Source organism: Rattus rattus, chromosome 1 (assembly GCF_011064425.1).
Source record: "Rattus rattus isolate New Zealand chromosome 1, Rrattus_CSIRO_v1, whole genome shotgun sequence".
NCBI lineage: Eukaryota > Metazoa > Chordata > Mammalia > Rodentia > Muridae > Rattus > Rattus rattus.
The window spans coordinates 20264271-20281671 of record NC_046154.1 but is presented as its reverse complement, the minus strand read 5'-3'; the positions used below and the strand labels follow the sequence as shown (position 1 = coordinate 20281671).

Here is a 17401-nt window from a genome sequence, read left to right as displayed (position 1 = left end):
GAGTAAAACCTTGTCTCAGCAAGCCAGGCACGCACCTTTAGGGAAAGAGAGGCAGGCAGATCTGTGAGTTCTAGGCCCATCAGGGCACACAGTGAGACCTGTCTCAGTGAAATGAATAAAATGTGGGTTTTCTGGGTAGAACCTTCAGCCGTGTGTGCTGGGCTGCAGCCTGTTCTGCCCTCCTCTAGCGCAGAGGACCGCAGGCGCCCGCCATTGACAGAGCTGATCCCACAGGTACTGACTGGCTATCTGAACTATATGGTCCAGCTGGGGAAACTGCTGGGTGGTGGGGACGAGGACTCCATCCGGCCCCAGATGCAGCAGATCCTGGATTTTGAGACCGCTCTGGCCAACATCACCATCCCCCAGGAGAAGCGCCGGGATGAAGAGCTCATCTACCACAAAGTCACGGCTGCTGAGCTGCAGGTAAGCTGCCCGTCGCGATGTGTCCGCCGCTGGGCTTCAATGGAAGCTCTGGGGACCCAAGTTGCAGACCCACCCTTACCTGACCCTTGAAGCAACCTGATAAAGGAGGACCTGGTCACGGATGGAAAGACAGGCTCAGGGAGAGACCTTTGACCCAGTAAAGACCACGAGGGTAGGAAGACTGTGGCAGTGATCACAACTCCCACGGATGTAACGTTTCCACCCTCTCCTGTACCGTGTGCCCCATCCTGGTCACGGAGCACTGCACATGGAGCACGGCAGAGATGTGGGCCACAGTGCTTCCCTTTTCTTTTTTTTTTTTTTATGAAAAACCCTACAGAGTTTATTTCATTTACTTTACTGTTTTAAGAGGGAGGTGTTAGTCTCACTGGCCACCTTTGAACTTGCCATATAGCCAAGCGTGGCCTTGAGCTTCAGGTCCTCCTGCCTCTCTCTAATTTTTTTAAAGATTTAGTACATACAATGTACATTGTAGCTGTCCTCAGATACAACAGAAGAGGGCATCAGATCTCATTACAGATGGTTGTGAGCCATCATGTGGTTGCTGGGATTTGAACTCAGGACCTCTGGAAGAGCAGCCAGTGCTCTTAGCCGCTGAGCCATCTCTCCAGCCTCTGATCTATCTCTTAAGTGCTGGGGTTACAGGTGTGCAGCAGCACGTCACTTCCTTTTATTCCGTTCTGTTCTATTGAGATGGGTTTCTGTGTGTGTAGCCCTGGCTGTCCTGGAACTTATGCCATAGACCAAGCTGCCTCTGCCTCCCAAGTGCTGGGATTAAATGCTTGCACCGCCACCTCCCGGCTCACTACTTTTTAATGGGATGAGGAGGATGCACCCAGGGCTTCCTGCCTGCCAGGCTACTGTTCTACCAGTTGAGCTCCATTCTCAGCCTTTTCTGAGCAGGGCAGCCGAGTGCCGTGGTTAGGACCAGAGGCTCCCGAGTAGCAGAGGAGCTGGTTGGCTCCCCGGACTGTGACACTATGTTTTACAGGTTCCTTCCTTCAGTGCACATGGGCTTGCTCTTACACACACACACACACACACACACACACACACACCCCAGCTAGCCTACCTCATAGGAAGCAGTCAAGTCTCTCTCTCTGCTAAAGGCTTTGAGAAGGAGAAGCCAGGCAAGAAAGGCTAGGGGCGCATTCAGGTTGAATGGTTGGCCCACTTAAGCTAAGGGTCCCAGGAGGTGTCACAGCCCACTCAGGCCTCCCGCAGCTGCCAGCTGCCTGCAGGTTCCCAGGGGAAGTGGTGCCCAACCGGTTGTTATGGAGACAGGTAGTGTGCCGGGCACCATCTGGCACTGTTTTCTGCTCTGAGGCTAAAAGGTTGAGGGGATGCTTGCATGACATAATTTAGTTTGCTCCAGCCTCTCGGGGCTTACCATGGTGGCTCCACAGTAGTATGATTCTGCAACTGATGCCCAGGGGGCACGGTAGCCCTTGAGCACATCAGCCAGTGGTCACCAGATTCACCTACCTCCTCTCCCCTGAACTTTTGAGTTATCCTAAGACAGAATAAGGGAGAAGAAAGACAGTTGGTTCTACATACCCATTGCTCCTTGGTACTCACGTGAGAAGGGTCCTTCAGAGGAGCAGCCTACAAGGGCTAGCCTGGGCTTGGGCTCAGATCATGGCACTGCCCTACTCCATCTCAAGCTGATGCGGGTCACATGACCCAACCCCTTAAGCCTCAGTCTCCTTCCTAGGAAAGAAGCCCATCCCCTGAGCCCTGCTCTGGGTGGGAGCACATTGGTTAACGGCGTACACAAGGGACAGTGATTCTTCAACTTTAACTCTCGGAGTCTTTGTAGAGCAGCTCCTAGGGAGTGTTAGCCAAGACAATTGGGCAGATGGACAGGTACAAGAAAACATGTCTAACCACAGGGAAGCCCTGAGCCCCACAAGGCTGGACTAAGCCTCTCTCCTCAACCGCCTACCTGACGTGATTAGGCACAGAGGAGTGAGTAGGTAAAATGTTAATGGTTGTTTCTGTGACCAGCAGTGCTACCTGGGTCCCCAGCAGTAAAATAGTGACAATTAATTTAGTGCAGAGTATCTTCTCTGATCGCTGAAAACTAATTTTATTTCCAAACCCTGAATAAAGGCACCGCCAGCTTCAGCCTGGGGTCCTCGGCTAGCCCAGCTGCCGTAATCAGATGGCTCCAGGTTAGCCCAGAATAGAGGCTGTGTTCAATGAATTATATACATCCAGCATTGCTTCTGCAGACACTGTTCCCTTCCTTCATGGGAGCTTCCGGGTCAAAGGTCATTGGGGAGTAAACTTCCTCCTTGGCCTGTTTCCCCATGGTTTAGAGTGTCTCCTTGTTCTCCTTTACTTCCAGTGTTGGGAATTGAACCCAGAGCCTTGTACATCTAGGCAATTGGTCTACCACTGAGCCGCAACCCAGGCTCGGTTTTGTTTGTTTTTGTTTGTTTGTTTTAAAGATTTATTTATTTCATGTATGAGTACATTGTAACTATCTTCAGACACACCAGAAGAGGGCATCGGATCCCACTACAGATGGTTGTGAGCCACCATGTGGTTGCTGGGAATTGAACTCAGGACCTCTGGAAGAGCAGTCAGTGCTCTTAACCGCTGAGCCATCTCTCCAGCCCCCTCAGTTTGTTTTTTAAAGATTTATTTTTATTACTTTTAAATTGTGTGTATACATGGATGTCCCTTTGTATGTGCACACATGCAATTGCCCTCAGGGTCCAGAAGGGGGAGTTGGATCCCCTTGAGCTGGAGTTATGCACGCCTATTAGCCTGACATGGGCACAATGAAACCAAACTTGGTTCTTCTACAAAAGCAGCCTGGATTCTGTTTCCCACTGAGACTCCTCTCCAGACCCAGGTATTTATACAGCTAACAAAGGCTGACCTCAGTCTACACAATATGGAACTTGCTGTGTAAACCAGGCTGACCTTAAACTCACAGACATCCACCTAGTTCTGCCTCCCAAGTGCTGGGCTTATAGTCATGTGCCACCATGTCTGGCTATACAATGTGCTTTAATCAAATTCTACCTCTCCTCTCCCTAGTCTCCCTAGCTCCTCCCATATCCACCTCTCCCCTCCATAGCTCCTCCCATATCCACATCTTCCCTCCCTAGCTCCTCCCATATCCTCCTCTCCCCTCCCTAACCCCTCCCACATCTTCCTCTCCCTTCCTAGCCCCTCCCATATCCATCTCTCCCCTCCCTAGCTCCTCCCATATCCAGTTTGCCTCTCCCTAGCTCCTCCCACATCCACCTTTCACTTACACCAACTTCATGCCATTTTTTTTTTAAATAACCTATCAAGTCTAGTTTGCGCTGCCCATGTACTCATAGAGGTGGATCGTCCACTGGAGCATGGTCGACCTACTAAGGATCAAAGCCTTAAAGAAAACTGACTCCCTCTTCCCTAAGTCAGTCCTCCCCAGCTAGGGGTGGGGGCTTGGGAGCCCCTCCCTCCATGTTGGAGCGTCGACTGCCTTGATCTTGTGCAGGCAGCCACAGCTGCAGTGCCGCCGAGTCCAGAGCTTTAACGTGTCCCAGAAGACACCGCTTAGGCCCCTGCAAGAGCTCAAGCCATAAACGAGACATCACCCTCTCGACCTTGGTAATTTTGAGACAGGGTCTATATAGCACAGACGGGCTCAAACCTCGTGTTCCTCCTGTCTCTGCCTCCTCAGTGCCAGGGATGTAGATGTGTGCCACACTGCTGCCCTCTCTCACTTCCCAAGGCTCTTTGAGTTGGTTGGTACTCAGCAGGGCTCCTTGGCTTCAAGTGTGGAAAATAGAGCTCACCAGTGTCCTCAGGGGGACTGAGTCACAGCAGAATGGCCCAGTCGACTAAAACAGTCATCTCTGTGGAAGCACGCTAAGTTAGGAATCAGCGAAGGACCTGAGGCTGGAAATTTAAAAACCCTAGCATTCATCAAACCTCCTTACCTCAGAGCCAGGGCACTTCCGGAGGGGAACATCTGCTCACCCTATAGGAACAGGTTGTGTAGAGACCATGGTGGCTTTCACCATTGATATTTCTGTCAGAGAGTTCCAGTGACACATGGTTCTCACAAATTATGTGAGCAGTGACATTTGTAAACACATCCGTTTCCCGGGGTCTTGGCCACAGGATCCTGTCATCAGGCAACCCTAAGATCTCACGAGTGTATCTTTCAACCTCCTAGTCACCTGGAGGCAGAGGATCTGCCAGGAGGAGGGCAGGGAGGGCAAGCCAGAGGGCAAGGATGCTTCGTACAGTGGGCCATTTCCAGAGGACAAAGCAGGCAGCTCTGGGAGGCGAGAGGTTTCCTCCAAGTTAGAAAAAGCTCGTGAGGTGGATCTGAGTCCGCAAACTGATTCCTGCTGGAGACCCCTTCACGTCTGCTCATTCCCAGCTCTCATCTCTCTTACTCCCAGGCAGCTGGGCAGCAGGGATGTACTGTGGCACACTAGCTGGCCGCCCACTGTGCTGTTTCCAGCCCACTACAGTCAGCCTTGGTGGAAAGACTCAAATCAGCCCCTGGCTGAGAACTGGCTGGGAGCTTTAATCAGCTCACCCGGTGCCTTTGAGAGCTGATCACTCCCCTCAGCTTCATCCCTGGCCTCGTCCCAGCGCTCTCCTGCAGTAGCTGAGATGCTCTCTGAAGCCCAACAGCAGTTTGCTGGAAGTGTAGCCCACGTGCTTAGTGTTCGAGGCCGAGTTCAGTCCCTAACACCTCTAACAAGCAAACCCAGAGGTCCACTTTGTAGACCTGCACAGGCTCCAGCTGACCTGTGACCTTGGGAAAACCACCGTTCTTCAGATATAGGCTTGCCTGTTAGGCAAAGTGTCTTAGGGCTGGCCTCTGTTCTCCCCAGGACAAGCTGTGTGCTGTGCTGCTCTGATGTTACAGGGGGACGTCATGTTACAGGGGGTATCACCTGACTCTTTCCACAGAAAGGACTTTGACAGCTTAGGTGTCACTCACTTTCTTTATCTGCTTGATATTTTCTACTTCTTCAAGGAAAATGGGAACAGACTTTGACATTCCTCAGGGTGGGGGCCACTCGACCCAGAACTTGAAAAGCCATGGGAATGGCTGCCATCGATCACTCGGTTGCTAACAGTCAGGGGCTCATGATGCACTGGGCATCTTCGCTGTAACAGTCTCTGTAGCCCTGAAAGACCTAGAGTTCTGAAAAGTAGCATTCTAAAAATAACAGGGCACGTAGATGAGGCTGGAGCTGACTGTTCCCATGTTGTGCAACCCAGCTCAGGGACTCTGTGCTAAGTGAAGTCAGCCAGTTACAAAAGGGCAAGCCTTGGGGGCTGGGAGGTAGGGGAAGCAGAGGCTCAATGAAAAAGCGTTGGCCTTGTGCGTAAACGCCCCGAGTTCAATCCCAGGCGTCAGGGGAAAAAAAAATCACAGGAACCGAAACTGTCCTTGTGTCCAATTATCTGAGGTTCTCGGGGCAGTAGAGAACCTGCAGGAGACAGAGCGAGTGCTTACTACCTCCTGGGGACTTGGGAAGTAGGGAGTAGAATTCTTCAGCCTGGCAAAACTCTGGAAAGCAGAGGCCAGATGGGGTAGGGGTGGCAGTGCAAAACGGTGAGTGTCTAAAGCCACACAGCTGGACTCAGTCGTGCTTAAGGTGAGCCTGGTGTGGTGGTGCAGTCCCATCAAGAGGACACGGAGGCAGGAGGATCACTTCAAGTTCAAGGCCAACCTGGTCTACATAGTGATACTTTGTTGGGGAACAAAAAATTAAGACGGTGGTGGTCCAGATGGTGAGATGACTCAGTGGGTGACGGCACCTGCATCAAGTGGACGACCTTAGATGTAAATTTTAAAATGGGGACAGCGGATGTGGTGGTATGTGCCTCTAGTTGTGGGACTACAAGGAAATTACAAGACACAGTGGTAGCCATCATCCGTCAAGCCCGTGTGTGTGTGTGTGTGTGTGTGTGTGTGTGTGTGTGTGTGTGTGTGTGTGTGTGTGTGGCACGTGTATTGGGAAAGATTCATGCATATAATTCCAAACAGTCCTGCCCAAAGAAAAGGCGCAATTACCACCCCCCCTTTTTCATTATTATTTACTTATTTTGAGACAGGGTCTCACTGTGTAGCCCTGGCTGGCCTGGAACTTGCTATGTAGACCAGGCTGGCCTCAGTCTCACAGAGATCTCTCTGCCTCTGCCTCCTAGGGGTTGGCTTCAGCTGCCCCAGCTTTGAAATGAGGTCATTTTTAAGTTTTTAGTCATGTGGATGTGTGTTTCGGGGTACATGCATGTACAGATGCCCACTGAGGCCAGAAGAAGGTGTTGGATCTCCTGGAACTGGAGTTACAGGTGGTTGTAAGCTTCCTGATGTAGGTGCTGGGAACCGAACTAGGTTCCCCCGCAAGAGCAACAAGTCACCTCTCTAACCCTTTAAATGAGATCTTGTCACCTGACTCCTTAAACTGCCACAGACAGAAACTCTGGCCGGCCAGCTCCGGCTCTCTCTGCCTTGCGCTCTGGCAAGACATCATACCTGCCGTTGGTCAGAAAGTGATGAAGCCTTCTGAGGGACAGCCTGGAGACCTGGGCCGAGGTGGAAGTGACCTGGCCACCCTCACACTGCCCTCTCCCCTTGCAGACCTTGGCACCTGCCATCAACTGGTTACCCTTTCTGAACGCCATTTTTTACCCAGTGGAGATCAATGAGTCTGAGCCCATCGTGGTCTACGACAAGGAATACCTCAGACAAGTCTCCACGCTCATCAACAGCACCGACAAATGGTAACGTAGGCACACGGGTGCTGAGGGACCAACAAGGTGGTCTGGGACGGCTCCCTCCATAGCAGCACCCCCTAAGGCAGGGTGGGGACAAGTGACATTCAAATTCAGAAAAAGAGTCCCCGGTGGGCTTCTGTGTGAGGTACGGGTTCAAATCCCAGCTCCTCCTCTTCACAGCTTTGCAGGCTAAGGATAAGTATCCCATCCTTCCCCTCTCCCACCTCTGTGATACTGTGAGAGGTAGTTAAGAGGAGGTTCTGACATACCAATTTCAATTAAATACTTATTCATCATATATAAGTACACTATAGCTGTCTTCAGACACACCAGAAGAGGGCATCAGATCTCATTACAGATGGTTGTGAGTCACCATGTGGTTGCTGAGATTTGAACTTGGGACCTCTGGAAGAGCAGTCAGTTCTCTTAACCACTGAGCCATCTCTCCAGCCCCATTTTTTAGATTTTAAAAGCCAGAATATTGGAAGGCATAAGGCAAAAAGGAGCTCCTAGGAGCCGGAGAGATGTATGTGCAGACAAAGCAGTGATATATAAAATAACTCTTTTAAAAAAGGAGTTCCTAGGATGTGTGTATTTGTGTTCATACATGTACAGAGGAGAGGTTTCCTGGCCTACGGCATCCCCCTGTCAACAGGACCAATGTTTTGCCCATGGCCTTTGTCATCTTCCCTCGCAGCATCGCAACTCTCTGAAGACATTTTCCTGGCTCTATAGTATTCCATCGATGATACATGTGTTTGTTTAACCTTTCCCTGGTCAAAGGTTTAGCTTAAATGGACATCCTTGTGCTAAGGCGAGGTCTTTGCAAGCCCAGCAGCAACCACAGATAGGTTTCCTGTGCCCTGAAGTTGGGGCAGAAGGAGCTGCCAATCATGGATCCTTGAAGATGGCTGGCCATGGGCCCCCTCCTCCTAGCTGGGTTGGAATAACCAAGCAATGGCATTTATTGAGTACCAGTGTCATACATTAGACACCAAAGGTTTTCTGTGGTGGAAGAGCTGGGCTTGACCCTCAAGAGCTTGTTCCGTGTGATTAGAGAGCAGTAAGCAGCCGTGAGGGCAGGCTAGAGGAGAGCCTAGGTCAGAAATGGAGTTTGAAGGCTACCCAGGGGTCTCTGATCGCTCCCTGGTTCTGTCTCTGCAGCCTGCTCAACAACTACATGATGTGGAACCTGGTACGGAAGACAAGCTCCTTTCTCGACCAGCGCTTTCAGGATGCCGATGAGAAGTTCATGGAGGTTATGTACGGGACGAAGAAGGTAAGCGTGCTACTATGCGCATTGCGCTTGGGCAGGGGACCAGGGACACCGTGGTCGGTTGCAGCTGTGGCAGTGGTTCTCCTAAGGGAGGAGATTGGAGAGAAACACTGAGGGTGGGGGTGGGGGAGGCAGCTGCTGTCCTTGGGGGCAAACAAGGGGACCTGAGCCAGCAGAAAGTGGGCAGGAAGTAAGTACACTGGGCCAGAGAGCCAAGAGGTATCCTAGCAACGAAACTGATTGGGAGCAAAGGTGGTTTATAGACTCTTTACTCCGCCCCTGCGCTCTATCAATGGCTGCTTCCCTTGTGTGGCATGTGATCCTCACGTGGGGGCCACTATTTTTCTTTTTTATTTATGTGTGTGTGTGTGTGTGTGTGTGTGTGTGTGTGTGATAGCATATCATGTAGCCCAGGCTGGCCTTGAACTCATAGTGTACCTGAAAAGGATGATCTTGAACTCCTGGTCCTTCTGCCTCTACTTCTCCAATGCTGGGATCACAAGTGTGCATCACCGTGCCCAATTGTGTGTGTCTGTGTGTCTGTCTGTGTCTGTGTCTGTACTCGGTAGCTCTGATTAGCTATGATCATACTATGTGGACCGGGCTGACCTTGAACACACAGAGATCTGTCTGCCTCTGTCTCCAGAGAGCTGGGACTAATGGCGTGAGCCACCGTACCCAGCCCCATACCTAGCGTTTTATGATGCTGGGACATGAATCCAGGGCCCCTTGCATCCCACACTCTAACTGAGCTGCATCCCAGACCTTTTGGTACCAGGCTGAAGAGAGAAAGGGGGGTCTTACTTTGTAGCCCAGGCTAGTCTCAAACCTCGTCACCAACTCAAGGCCACCATGCCTAACTTTTTTCCCCCTTCAGTACTGGTGACAGAATCACAGCCTCCTACATGCCAGGCAAGCATTCTGTCACTGAGCTATGTCCCCAGCCCTGAGTCTTCTCAGCTCAGTACCTAAAGTAGCCTCCACTGGGCCAGAAAATGTATCTCCAAGGCTCCAGAAGAAAGCACAAGCCCCTGGTGGCACCGTTCCCGGGTGGAAAGCGGCTGGGAGAAGGAGGACTCTTCTCACAAACAGCCATGTGTGTGTCCCACTGACAGCCATGTGTGTTTTCCAGACCTGTCTTCCCCGTTGGAAGTTTTGCGTGAGTGACACGGAAAACAACCTGGGCTTTGCCCTGGGCCCCATGTTTGTGAAAGCAACCTTTGCAGAGGACAGCAAGAACATAGTAAGTGCCTCTCTGTGTTCAGGGTGCTGGGGGTTGAACCCAGGGCCCCACACGTACTAAGGCCCCAGCCCCAGCCCTCGCTGCGGTCACTAACAGTGCTGACTGCGTAGAGCTTATGTCAGTCTGTGGTTAACACAGAGTCCAGCAGGAGTCAAGGGCGCGCCCCCTTCGGTCTGTCACCTCGGCTGCTGTGGAGGGCCTCCCCCCTCTTCTCCAGAATCTTCAACCTGTCTCCGACCTCCAGGTCCGGCCATGACGTAGTTACCTTTCCAGAGCTCCTGTTTGTTTCCGGAGCGATCGCAACCTTTTGGAAACTGTCCCTAGATTTCAAACCTCATTCCATTCAGAATGATTTCTGTGCTCTGGTCAATCTGGGAAAGGCCGTGGATTTTAGCCATCACGGAAGGGCTCACAGTGCACCGGCCCATGTGAGAGGCTCTGAAAAGTCCAGCAACAGAGGCTGCGTCAACTTCCTGAAAGTCGGCCTCTTCTCACTTGGCCCCAGTCCCGTTAGCGGGAGGCCAGCCTTGGCTCGCAGGATCCTATAAGGAGAGGATGGGTAGGAAACATGGATCCTCCCTGACCCAGTCCTGAGTTTAGCCTTCGGCCGGCGGTGTCCTTTAAGCACAGCGCTCCCGGTGATGCAATGTCCTTAGTTAGTGATGCCAAAGCCCAGCCCTCACTGGTGTGGCATCTGTCCCTCAGGCCAGCGAGATCATCCTGGAGATCAAGAAGGCATTCGAGGAGAGCCTGAGCACCCTGAAATGGATGGATGAAGATACTCGGAGGTCAGCCAAGGAGAAGGTGAGGCTACCTGGCAGTTCAGATGTGTGTGGATGCCACTGTGTTCTGTGATTCTAGTGGGACTCAGGACATCCTGAAGGCTCCCGTGGCATAGAGTCAGGGACATCCCATAGCAGAAAGGAAAGGATGAGGGGGGTGCCCACCCTGGAAGGGGCTAGGCCAACCCTTTCGTAAGAGCCAGCTCCTGTGTTAAGTAACCCTCGGTCCTCTCTCATTCCTGCAATGGTGGCTGTCCTTCATGAGGACCAAGGAAGGCTGTGTGACTCGCTCACCTTTCAGCACCGTTCAGCTCAGAATCAGTTACAATGTATAAACTGGGTGACACATCCAAACCGTGATGCTTTCTCGAGGGAAATGACATTTCATCAGAATTTACCAGACTCCTTCCAGGAAGAAGATATAGAATCCTTAAGGGGGCAGGAGGCTAGCCCTGCCTCTCCTTGGCACGGACCCTGAGCTGGATCCCACAGAGCTGGGGCAGGCTTGGCCAGCAAGCATCATTTGACCCTGTCTTACTCCAATTCCTCCTGTCCAGGCGGACGCCATCTACAACATGATAGGCTACCCCAACTTCATCATGGACCCCAAGGAGCTGGACAAAGTGTTCAATGACGTAAGTGGCTTCTGTCTACCCCTCAAACTCCCTGAAGCCCATGTGAGGCAAGGCCACGGTGGTGGCCATCAACCTATACCAACGTGATGTGGGGCGGGGTTTAGGGATACGGGCGTGAGGAAAGTTTCCCCTGTTCCTTTGTGTTCCTGGGTAGGGGGGGTCCCTGTCTCCCCAGAGCCACCATCAGCCATTGCTCTGCGGTTATTTCTGGAACACAAGCTCTGGGCCTCACCAGGAATGGCGGCTCCAGGGAGGGAGTGGGAACAGCCAGGGCAGGGTGCCTCCGTGGCACAGCATGTGCTTAGAGTGTGTGAGGCCATAGGTTCCATCCCCAACAGCATGGGGCAGGAAAAAGGAGGGGAGAACAACCAGACAGGTCAATATGTGTCTAATCCTAGCACTCCACAAGCTGGGGCAGGAGGAACAGGGTTCAAGGCCATCTTTGGCTACTTGGCAAGTTCAAGGTCAGCCTGGACTATAAGGTAGACCCTATCTCAGACAGACAGACGGACGGATCAAAAGAACAAGGGAGGTACTGGAAAACTGACTTGGTGGTCCAGAGCGAGTACTGCTCTTACCGGAGTTGGGTTCTCAGCACCTGCCTTGAGCAGTTCCTGACCTCCTACAACTCAAGCTCCAGTAGATACGACTCCTTCTGGCCATCCCGTCACACACGAGTGTACAGTAAGCCCACATGCATGTGCATGTGTGTGCACATATATTTATTAAGTTTATTACTTCGAAGAAAGTGTTTCTTCAAAGGCACAGTGAGAATCAGCAACCCTAAAGCCTCGGGTAAGCAAAGTGAGCCCCTTACCTGCTGCTGCTGCTGCCCCTGAGCTCCTTTCTTCCCTCCTCAGAGAATGCCTAGACCTTTAGCTTTGACCTTGAAATGCTAATGGGAAAGAGGAAGCACACTTCCGAAGCCAGGCATCGAGGGGTAATGGAGGAGCTCCTGCCGCCTGGAACGCTGATCAGCTGCCTTGAGTGACTGCAGTTCTGAGGCACAAGATTAGGTCTTCCAAGTTCTCCACTGAAGATTGTCATTTGGGGCACTTTTGACGTTACAGCAGCCTCACCTCCGGGCTATATTTAAAACCCGAATCTATTAAAATTACCTCAGAGGCTGTCAGACTCTGTCTGCAGCTCCAATTCCTTGAGAATCATTTAAAGTGTTCTCGAGTGTCAGGACATAAGATCCAAGGACTCCTGGAGGCCACCAGAAGCTGCCCCAGGACCTGACTTTGCCCTGGGGGCCAGCATCTGACAGCTGTTCCATAGCCAGAAATGCATCTGAGCAAGGGCTGTGCATTTGTCAGGGACAAAGAAGCTAGGCTGGGTGTTAAGGGGTGTCTGAGGGTGGAGGTGGGTGTTAAGGGTGTCTGAGGGTGGAGGTGGGTGTTAAGGGTGTCTGAGGGTGGAGGTGGGTGTTAAGGGTGTCTGAGGGTGGGGGTTGGGGATTTAGCTCAGTGGTAGAGCGCTTGCCTAGGAAGCGCAAGGCCCTGGATTCGGTTCCCAGCTCCGGAAAAAAAAAAAAAAAAAGGGTGTCTGAGGGTGGAGGTGGGTGTTTTAGGGTGTACAAGGCTGCATACCCCAACACTTTCTAAGATAAAGTCCAGGTCCAGGCCCACAGGGAGCTATTTAATTAAATTAACTTTTATTTTATTGCTGGCTCAGGGACAGAGTCTTAATGAAGTCCAGGCTAGCTTTGGACTCTGTAGCCAAGATTGACCTCGAACTTCTAATCTTCCTTCTGGTCCCTCCCAAGAGCTCAGATTACAGGCATGCACTACCAAGCTTAGCGCTGGGAATGGAACCCAGGGCTTTGTTCATGCTAGACAAGCACTCTTCCTGCCCAGCTGTACCCCCAGCCCAACCAAATTAAAATTTAAAAGCCACATAAACATGTTGGAAGTGCTTCAAGTAGTGTTTACCAATTGGCTAGAGGGCTGGAGAGATGGCTCAGTGGTTAAGAGCACTGACTGTTCTTCCAGAGGTCCTGAGTTCAAATACCAGCAACCACATGGTGGCTCACAACCATCTGTGATGGGATCTGATGCCCTCTTCTGGTGTGTCTGAAGACAGCCACAGTGTACTCATAAAATAAACAAATAAATCTTTTTTTAAAAAAAACTGACCATATTGGCTAGGACAGGCATAGGATGTGTCTGTCACTATTGGGCATATTCTTGCTGAAGTCCCACGTGCTACATTAGGGCAGGCATCTCATAGCACCGTGACCCTCTCAGGCACCCGTGGGTAATAATTTTAAAGTGTCTTTGAAAGGGAGAGTCTAGGTAAAGGGAGAACCTGAGCCCTCCTTTCCAGTCTCTGGCCTTGTGAGGCCTCAGGTCTTGTTGTTCTAGAAGGTTCCCAGCCTGACCGTGCTCTTATCCGAGACTCTGCTCTATTTCCTCAGTACACAGCAGTTCCCGATCTCTACTTTGAGAACGCCATGCGGTTTTTCAACTTTTCATGGAGGGTCACAGCCGACCAGCTCAGGAAAGCCCCCAACAGAGATCAGTGAGTTCCCCAAGGTGTGGGCTCCCTGCACACCGAGAGACCAAGAGTGATCTGGGGGGATGGGGGTGGGGCGCTCAGCTTCATTGCTCGCCTGCTGTGAGCCAGCTGTCAGAAGCGCCCTCTGAGGGGTGGAGTTGGTTCTCTGACTTGCAAGGCCAAAGGCCAGTGAGGTTCCTGGCTGGGGGCGGGTGGGTCAGCATCATCCCATACCTGGCCCGTTGGCAGAGTGGTCCGCAGCCCAGAGCTGAACAGAGCCGGCTTCCCATCCTGGCACTGCTGAGTCAGCAGCCCTCAGAGCTTGCTTCTCCTTGACTGTGGGAAGGAAAAGCTTGGTCTTGGATCATTGGGCGGGCCCCCAGTTCCTCATGAACAAAAGTGGTGGCTTTTCCATAGGGGTTTGAAGAAGGTTCCGGATGGGCCCCAACACTGTACCACAGCACCAGCGCCTGAGGGGCTCTTTCACAGCCGCAACCTTTTGAGTCAGGGTGTGTGACCTAGTGATAGAGCTCTTGGCTGGCTTGTGGGAGGATCTAGGCTTGAACCCCAACCGTGCAAACAAACACCAGAACCTCTTAAATCAGAATAACCCGGAGTGAGACAGAGTGTCTGTCTTTCACTGTTTTTGAGTTCTTGGCATGTTGTCCAGGATTGCCGTGAACTCCAAAGCTCTACTGGTCCTCCTGCCTCAGCGACCCCAGTGCCTCATAACAGGCACATGTGCTGCACACAGCTTTGGGTGTGTTATTTTATTTAGTAAGAAAAAAAAAAAGAGTGCTTGCTATAGGAGCGTGGGGACACGGTGATCCGTCACCTCAGTGCAGGCAAAGGAGACAAGATCCCTGGGGGCTTGTCCCACCTGCCAGCTTAGCCAGCTTAGCCTCCAGGTACTGTGAGAGATCTCGTCTCAAGAAATTGAGATGAGCAGCAATAGAGGAAGACACTGAACGATGACCTCTGACCTCTGCACACACGTGTGCACACGTGCACATGTGCATATATCACACTCACAAATAAATAGCACTCAGGCATACACCAGACACAAACACAGATAGATGGGTAGTTGGGTAGGTAGGTAGACAGACTGACTGACTGACTGACTGACTGACTCTAGCTAAGCTTGTATTTTATTATATTCATGGGTAGAGAACTTGCCTGGCATGAATGAAGCCCTAGGTTCTATGCCCTGGTCGCAAAACAGCACAAAGCAAACAAACAAAATCTCTTTAGAAAAGTCAGACGCCCTCTCTGCTCAGTGTTGTTCCTCAGATTAACTTTCTAACTCCAAAAGCATTTTTTTTTTTTTTTGGTTCTTTTTTTTCGGAGCTGGGGTCCAAAAGCATTTTTTGCAGACTTCCTAACCTAGGCAATGACAACTCCCCTTTGCCTCTGGCGCCCTCTTGTGGACAGGAGGTTCAGACACCAGTTTCCTCTAAGCATCCTACCTTCAATGGTACTTCTTCAATGGGAGATGGGCTTTTAAAGCTCCGGGGGATATAGCGTAGGCAGGGCTGCCAATTCGTCTGAATTTTTAAATTTAACTTTTTTAGTCGTTCAGCTAAATGTTGATATGCACCCATGAATGTGTTGGTGGTTACTTGACTGTAGATGTGACGTGGTAAATCTCTCACTATCTTTACATGGCTTCGTGACAGCCAGCAAAATCTTACCTCTGTGGTGCTCACCGGGAGGGAACAGGGCCACTGGGCACACGTGGCAGATGCTGTTTTTCTTTTCCCATTCTTCACTGGCTTTCCCCTCTGCACCAGGAAAACACTGAAGTGCCGATTCACAGTGTATGAACAATCTTTAATAATCTTTTCGGTCTTAGGACCCTTCCATGGGCTTAAACCTTACTACCCACCCTCAGATGTGCGGTTGTGGATCGGGTCATGGGGTGCTTGCCCAGCATGCTTGGTCCTTGGCACCTCAGAAAAACCAGGCATGGTGTGCACCCCTGCGGCCTCAGAACGTAGGAGATGACGTTAGGACCAGAGAAGACAGGTCACCTCCTGCAAAATGGTGATTCTAGGCCAGCCCTGAAGACGTGAAACATCGCCACCAAAACAAAAACAGACACCCCAGAAAAAGCTCTTAAAGCGTGCATTCTATTGATTTTACGAAAAGTTTCTAAAATTAGTGTCTTCTCAAAAATATTTTTATGTGCTGGGCATGGTGGTACACGCCTTTAACCCAAACACTTGGGGCTGGGGGAGCAGAGGCCGGTGGATCTAGGCCAGCTTGGTCCACTTAGAGTTAAGGGGGCAGCTAGGGCTACACGGTGAGACCCCATCTCTCCCTTCCTCTCTCGTGAGGGCAGGAGAGATTTAGGTTGGCTGGGCAGTTAAGATCATAGCCTGCTTTTCTAGCAGACTGAAATACAGTTCTCAGCCCCTCTGGCCTTCGCAGACACCTGCACATACTCACAGGCAGACAAATACATGCACACACAAATAAAATATGTTTTTTAAAATGTTTTTAATCACATATATGAGTGTTTTGCCTGCTTTTCTGTTTGTATACCGTGGGCATGCCTGGTGCCCACAGAGGTCAGAAGAGGGAGGGGTCGGATCCTCTGGAACTGGAGACGCAGATGCTTGTGAGCCACCACACGGTGATGAGAACCAAACCCAGGTCCTCTGCGAGAGCAACAAGTGCAGCCAGCAATGGTGGAGCACGCCTTTAACCCCAGCATTCGGGAGGCAGAGGCAGGCGGACCTCCGTGAGTTCGAGGCCAGCCTGGTCTTCAGAGTGAGCTCCAGAACGGCCAGGGCTACACAAAGTCTCAGAAAAACAAACAAAAATTTACAAAAAAGAAAGGAAGGAAGGAAGGGAGGAAGGGAGGGAGGGAAGGAAGGAGAGAGAGAGAGAGAGAGAGAGAGAGAGAGAGAGAGAGAGAGAAGAAAAGAAACTAAAAGTGCTCTTAACTGCTGAGCCCCTACAATACAAATCTTATATCAGTGGGTAGGTAGATTGTGTCTATGATTAAAACCAGAGGTTTGCCTTTTTCCAATTTGTTTTTCAGGACACACTGGGGGTGGCATCAGTCTTTCTCTACCGCTGAGCTATATCCCAGCCTCCTCGGTTTCCTTTATTTCTGGTTGAACGGGCAGCTGGGCTCTCATGTGTGCCTCTTTATTCCTCCGCTGTAACATGCTTTTTTAGAATATATATAGAAAAGCCAGCCTCACACAGACGACGGTTAGGAAGGGGGAAGGTTTTTGTTGGTTGTGGTTTTTCTTTTGGATTTTTGGGACAGGGTCTCTCTACATTGCCTTGGCTCTCCTGGAACTCACTATGTAGACCAGGCTGGCGTCAAACTCACAGAGATCCACCGGCCTTGGCCTTCCAAGTTCCAGGATTAAAAGTCTTCTCCACCATCCCCAGCAGAGAACGGGGAGACTTTAATAGTTGTACATTTTCAAAGACTCGTACATGTTCCTATTCCTTTCATAATTAAAAAAAATATATTAACTGGGTGGTGGTGGTCCATGCCTTTAATCCTGGCACTCTGGAGGCAGAGGCAGGGGAATCTCTGTGAGCTCCAGGCCAGCCTGATCTATAGATGGACTTCTGAGACTCAGGGCAGCACAGAGAAACTTTGTTTTGGGGAAGAAAAAAAAAGAACGGAAAAAAAAAAAGACTTTTACTTATTTTATTTATGTATGCATAGCACGTGCATGCAGTTCCTGTGGTGACCAGAAGAGGGCATCAAATCCCTTGAGACTGGATTTACAAGCCATTG

At 51.0% G+C, this 17401-nt stretch overlaps 1 protein-coding gene across 2 annotated transcripts in view; it reads left to right on the top strand.

The window, feature by feature from the left end:
* The window catches only part of Ece1 (endothelin converting enzyme 1), a 101692-nt gene that overhangs the window by 76130 nt on the left and 8161 nt on the right, over positions 1-17401 (top strand). For both annotated transcript variants that reach the window (XM_032895816.1, XM_032895822.1), the window contains 7 exons: positions 235-426; positions 7064-7206; positions 8365-8479; positions 9609-9719; positions 10425-10523; positions 11059-11136; positions 13556-13659. In XM_032895816.1, coding sequence (XP_032751707.1) covers positions 235-426; positions 7064-7206; positions 8365-8479; positions 9609-9719; positions 10425-10523; positions 11059-11136; positions 13556-13659 — 842 coding nt within the window. The remainder of the gene's footprint in view (positions 1-234; positions 427-7063; positions 7207-8364; positions 8480-9608; positions 9720-10424; positions 10524-11058; positions 11137-13555; positions 13660-17401) is intronic.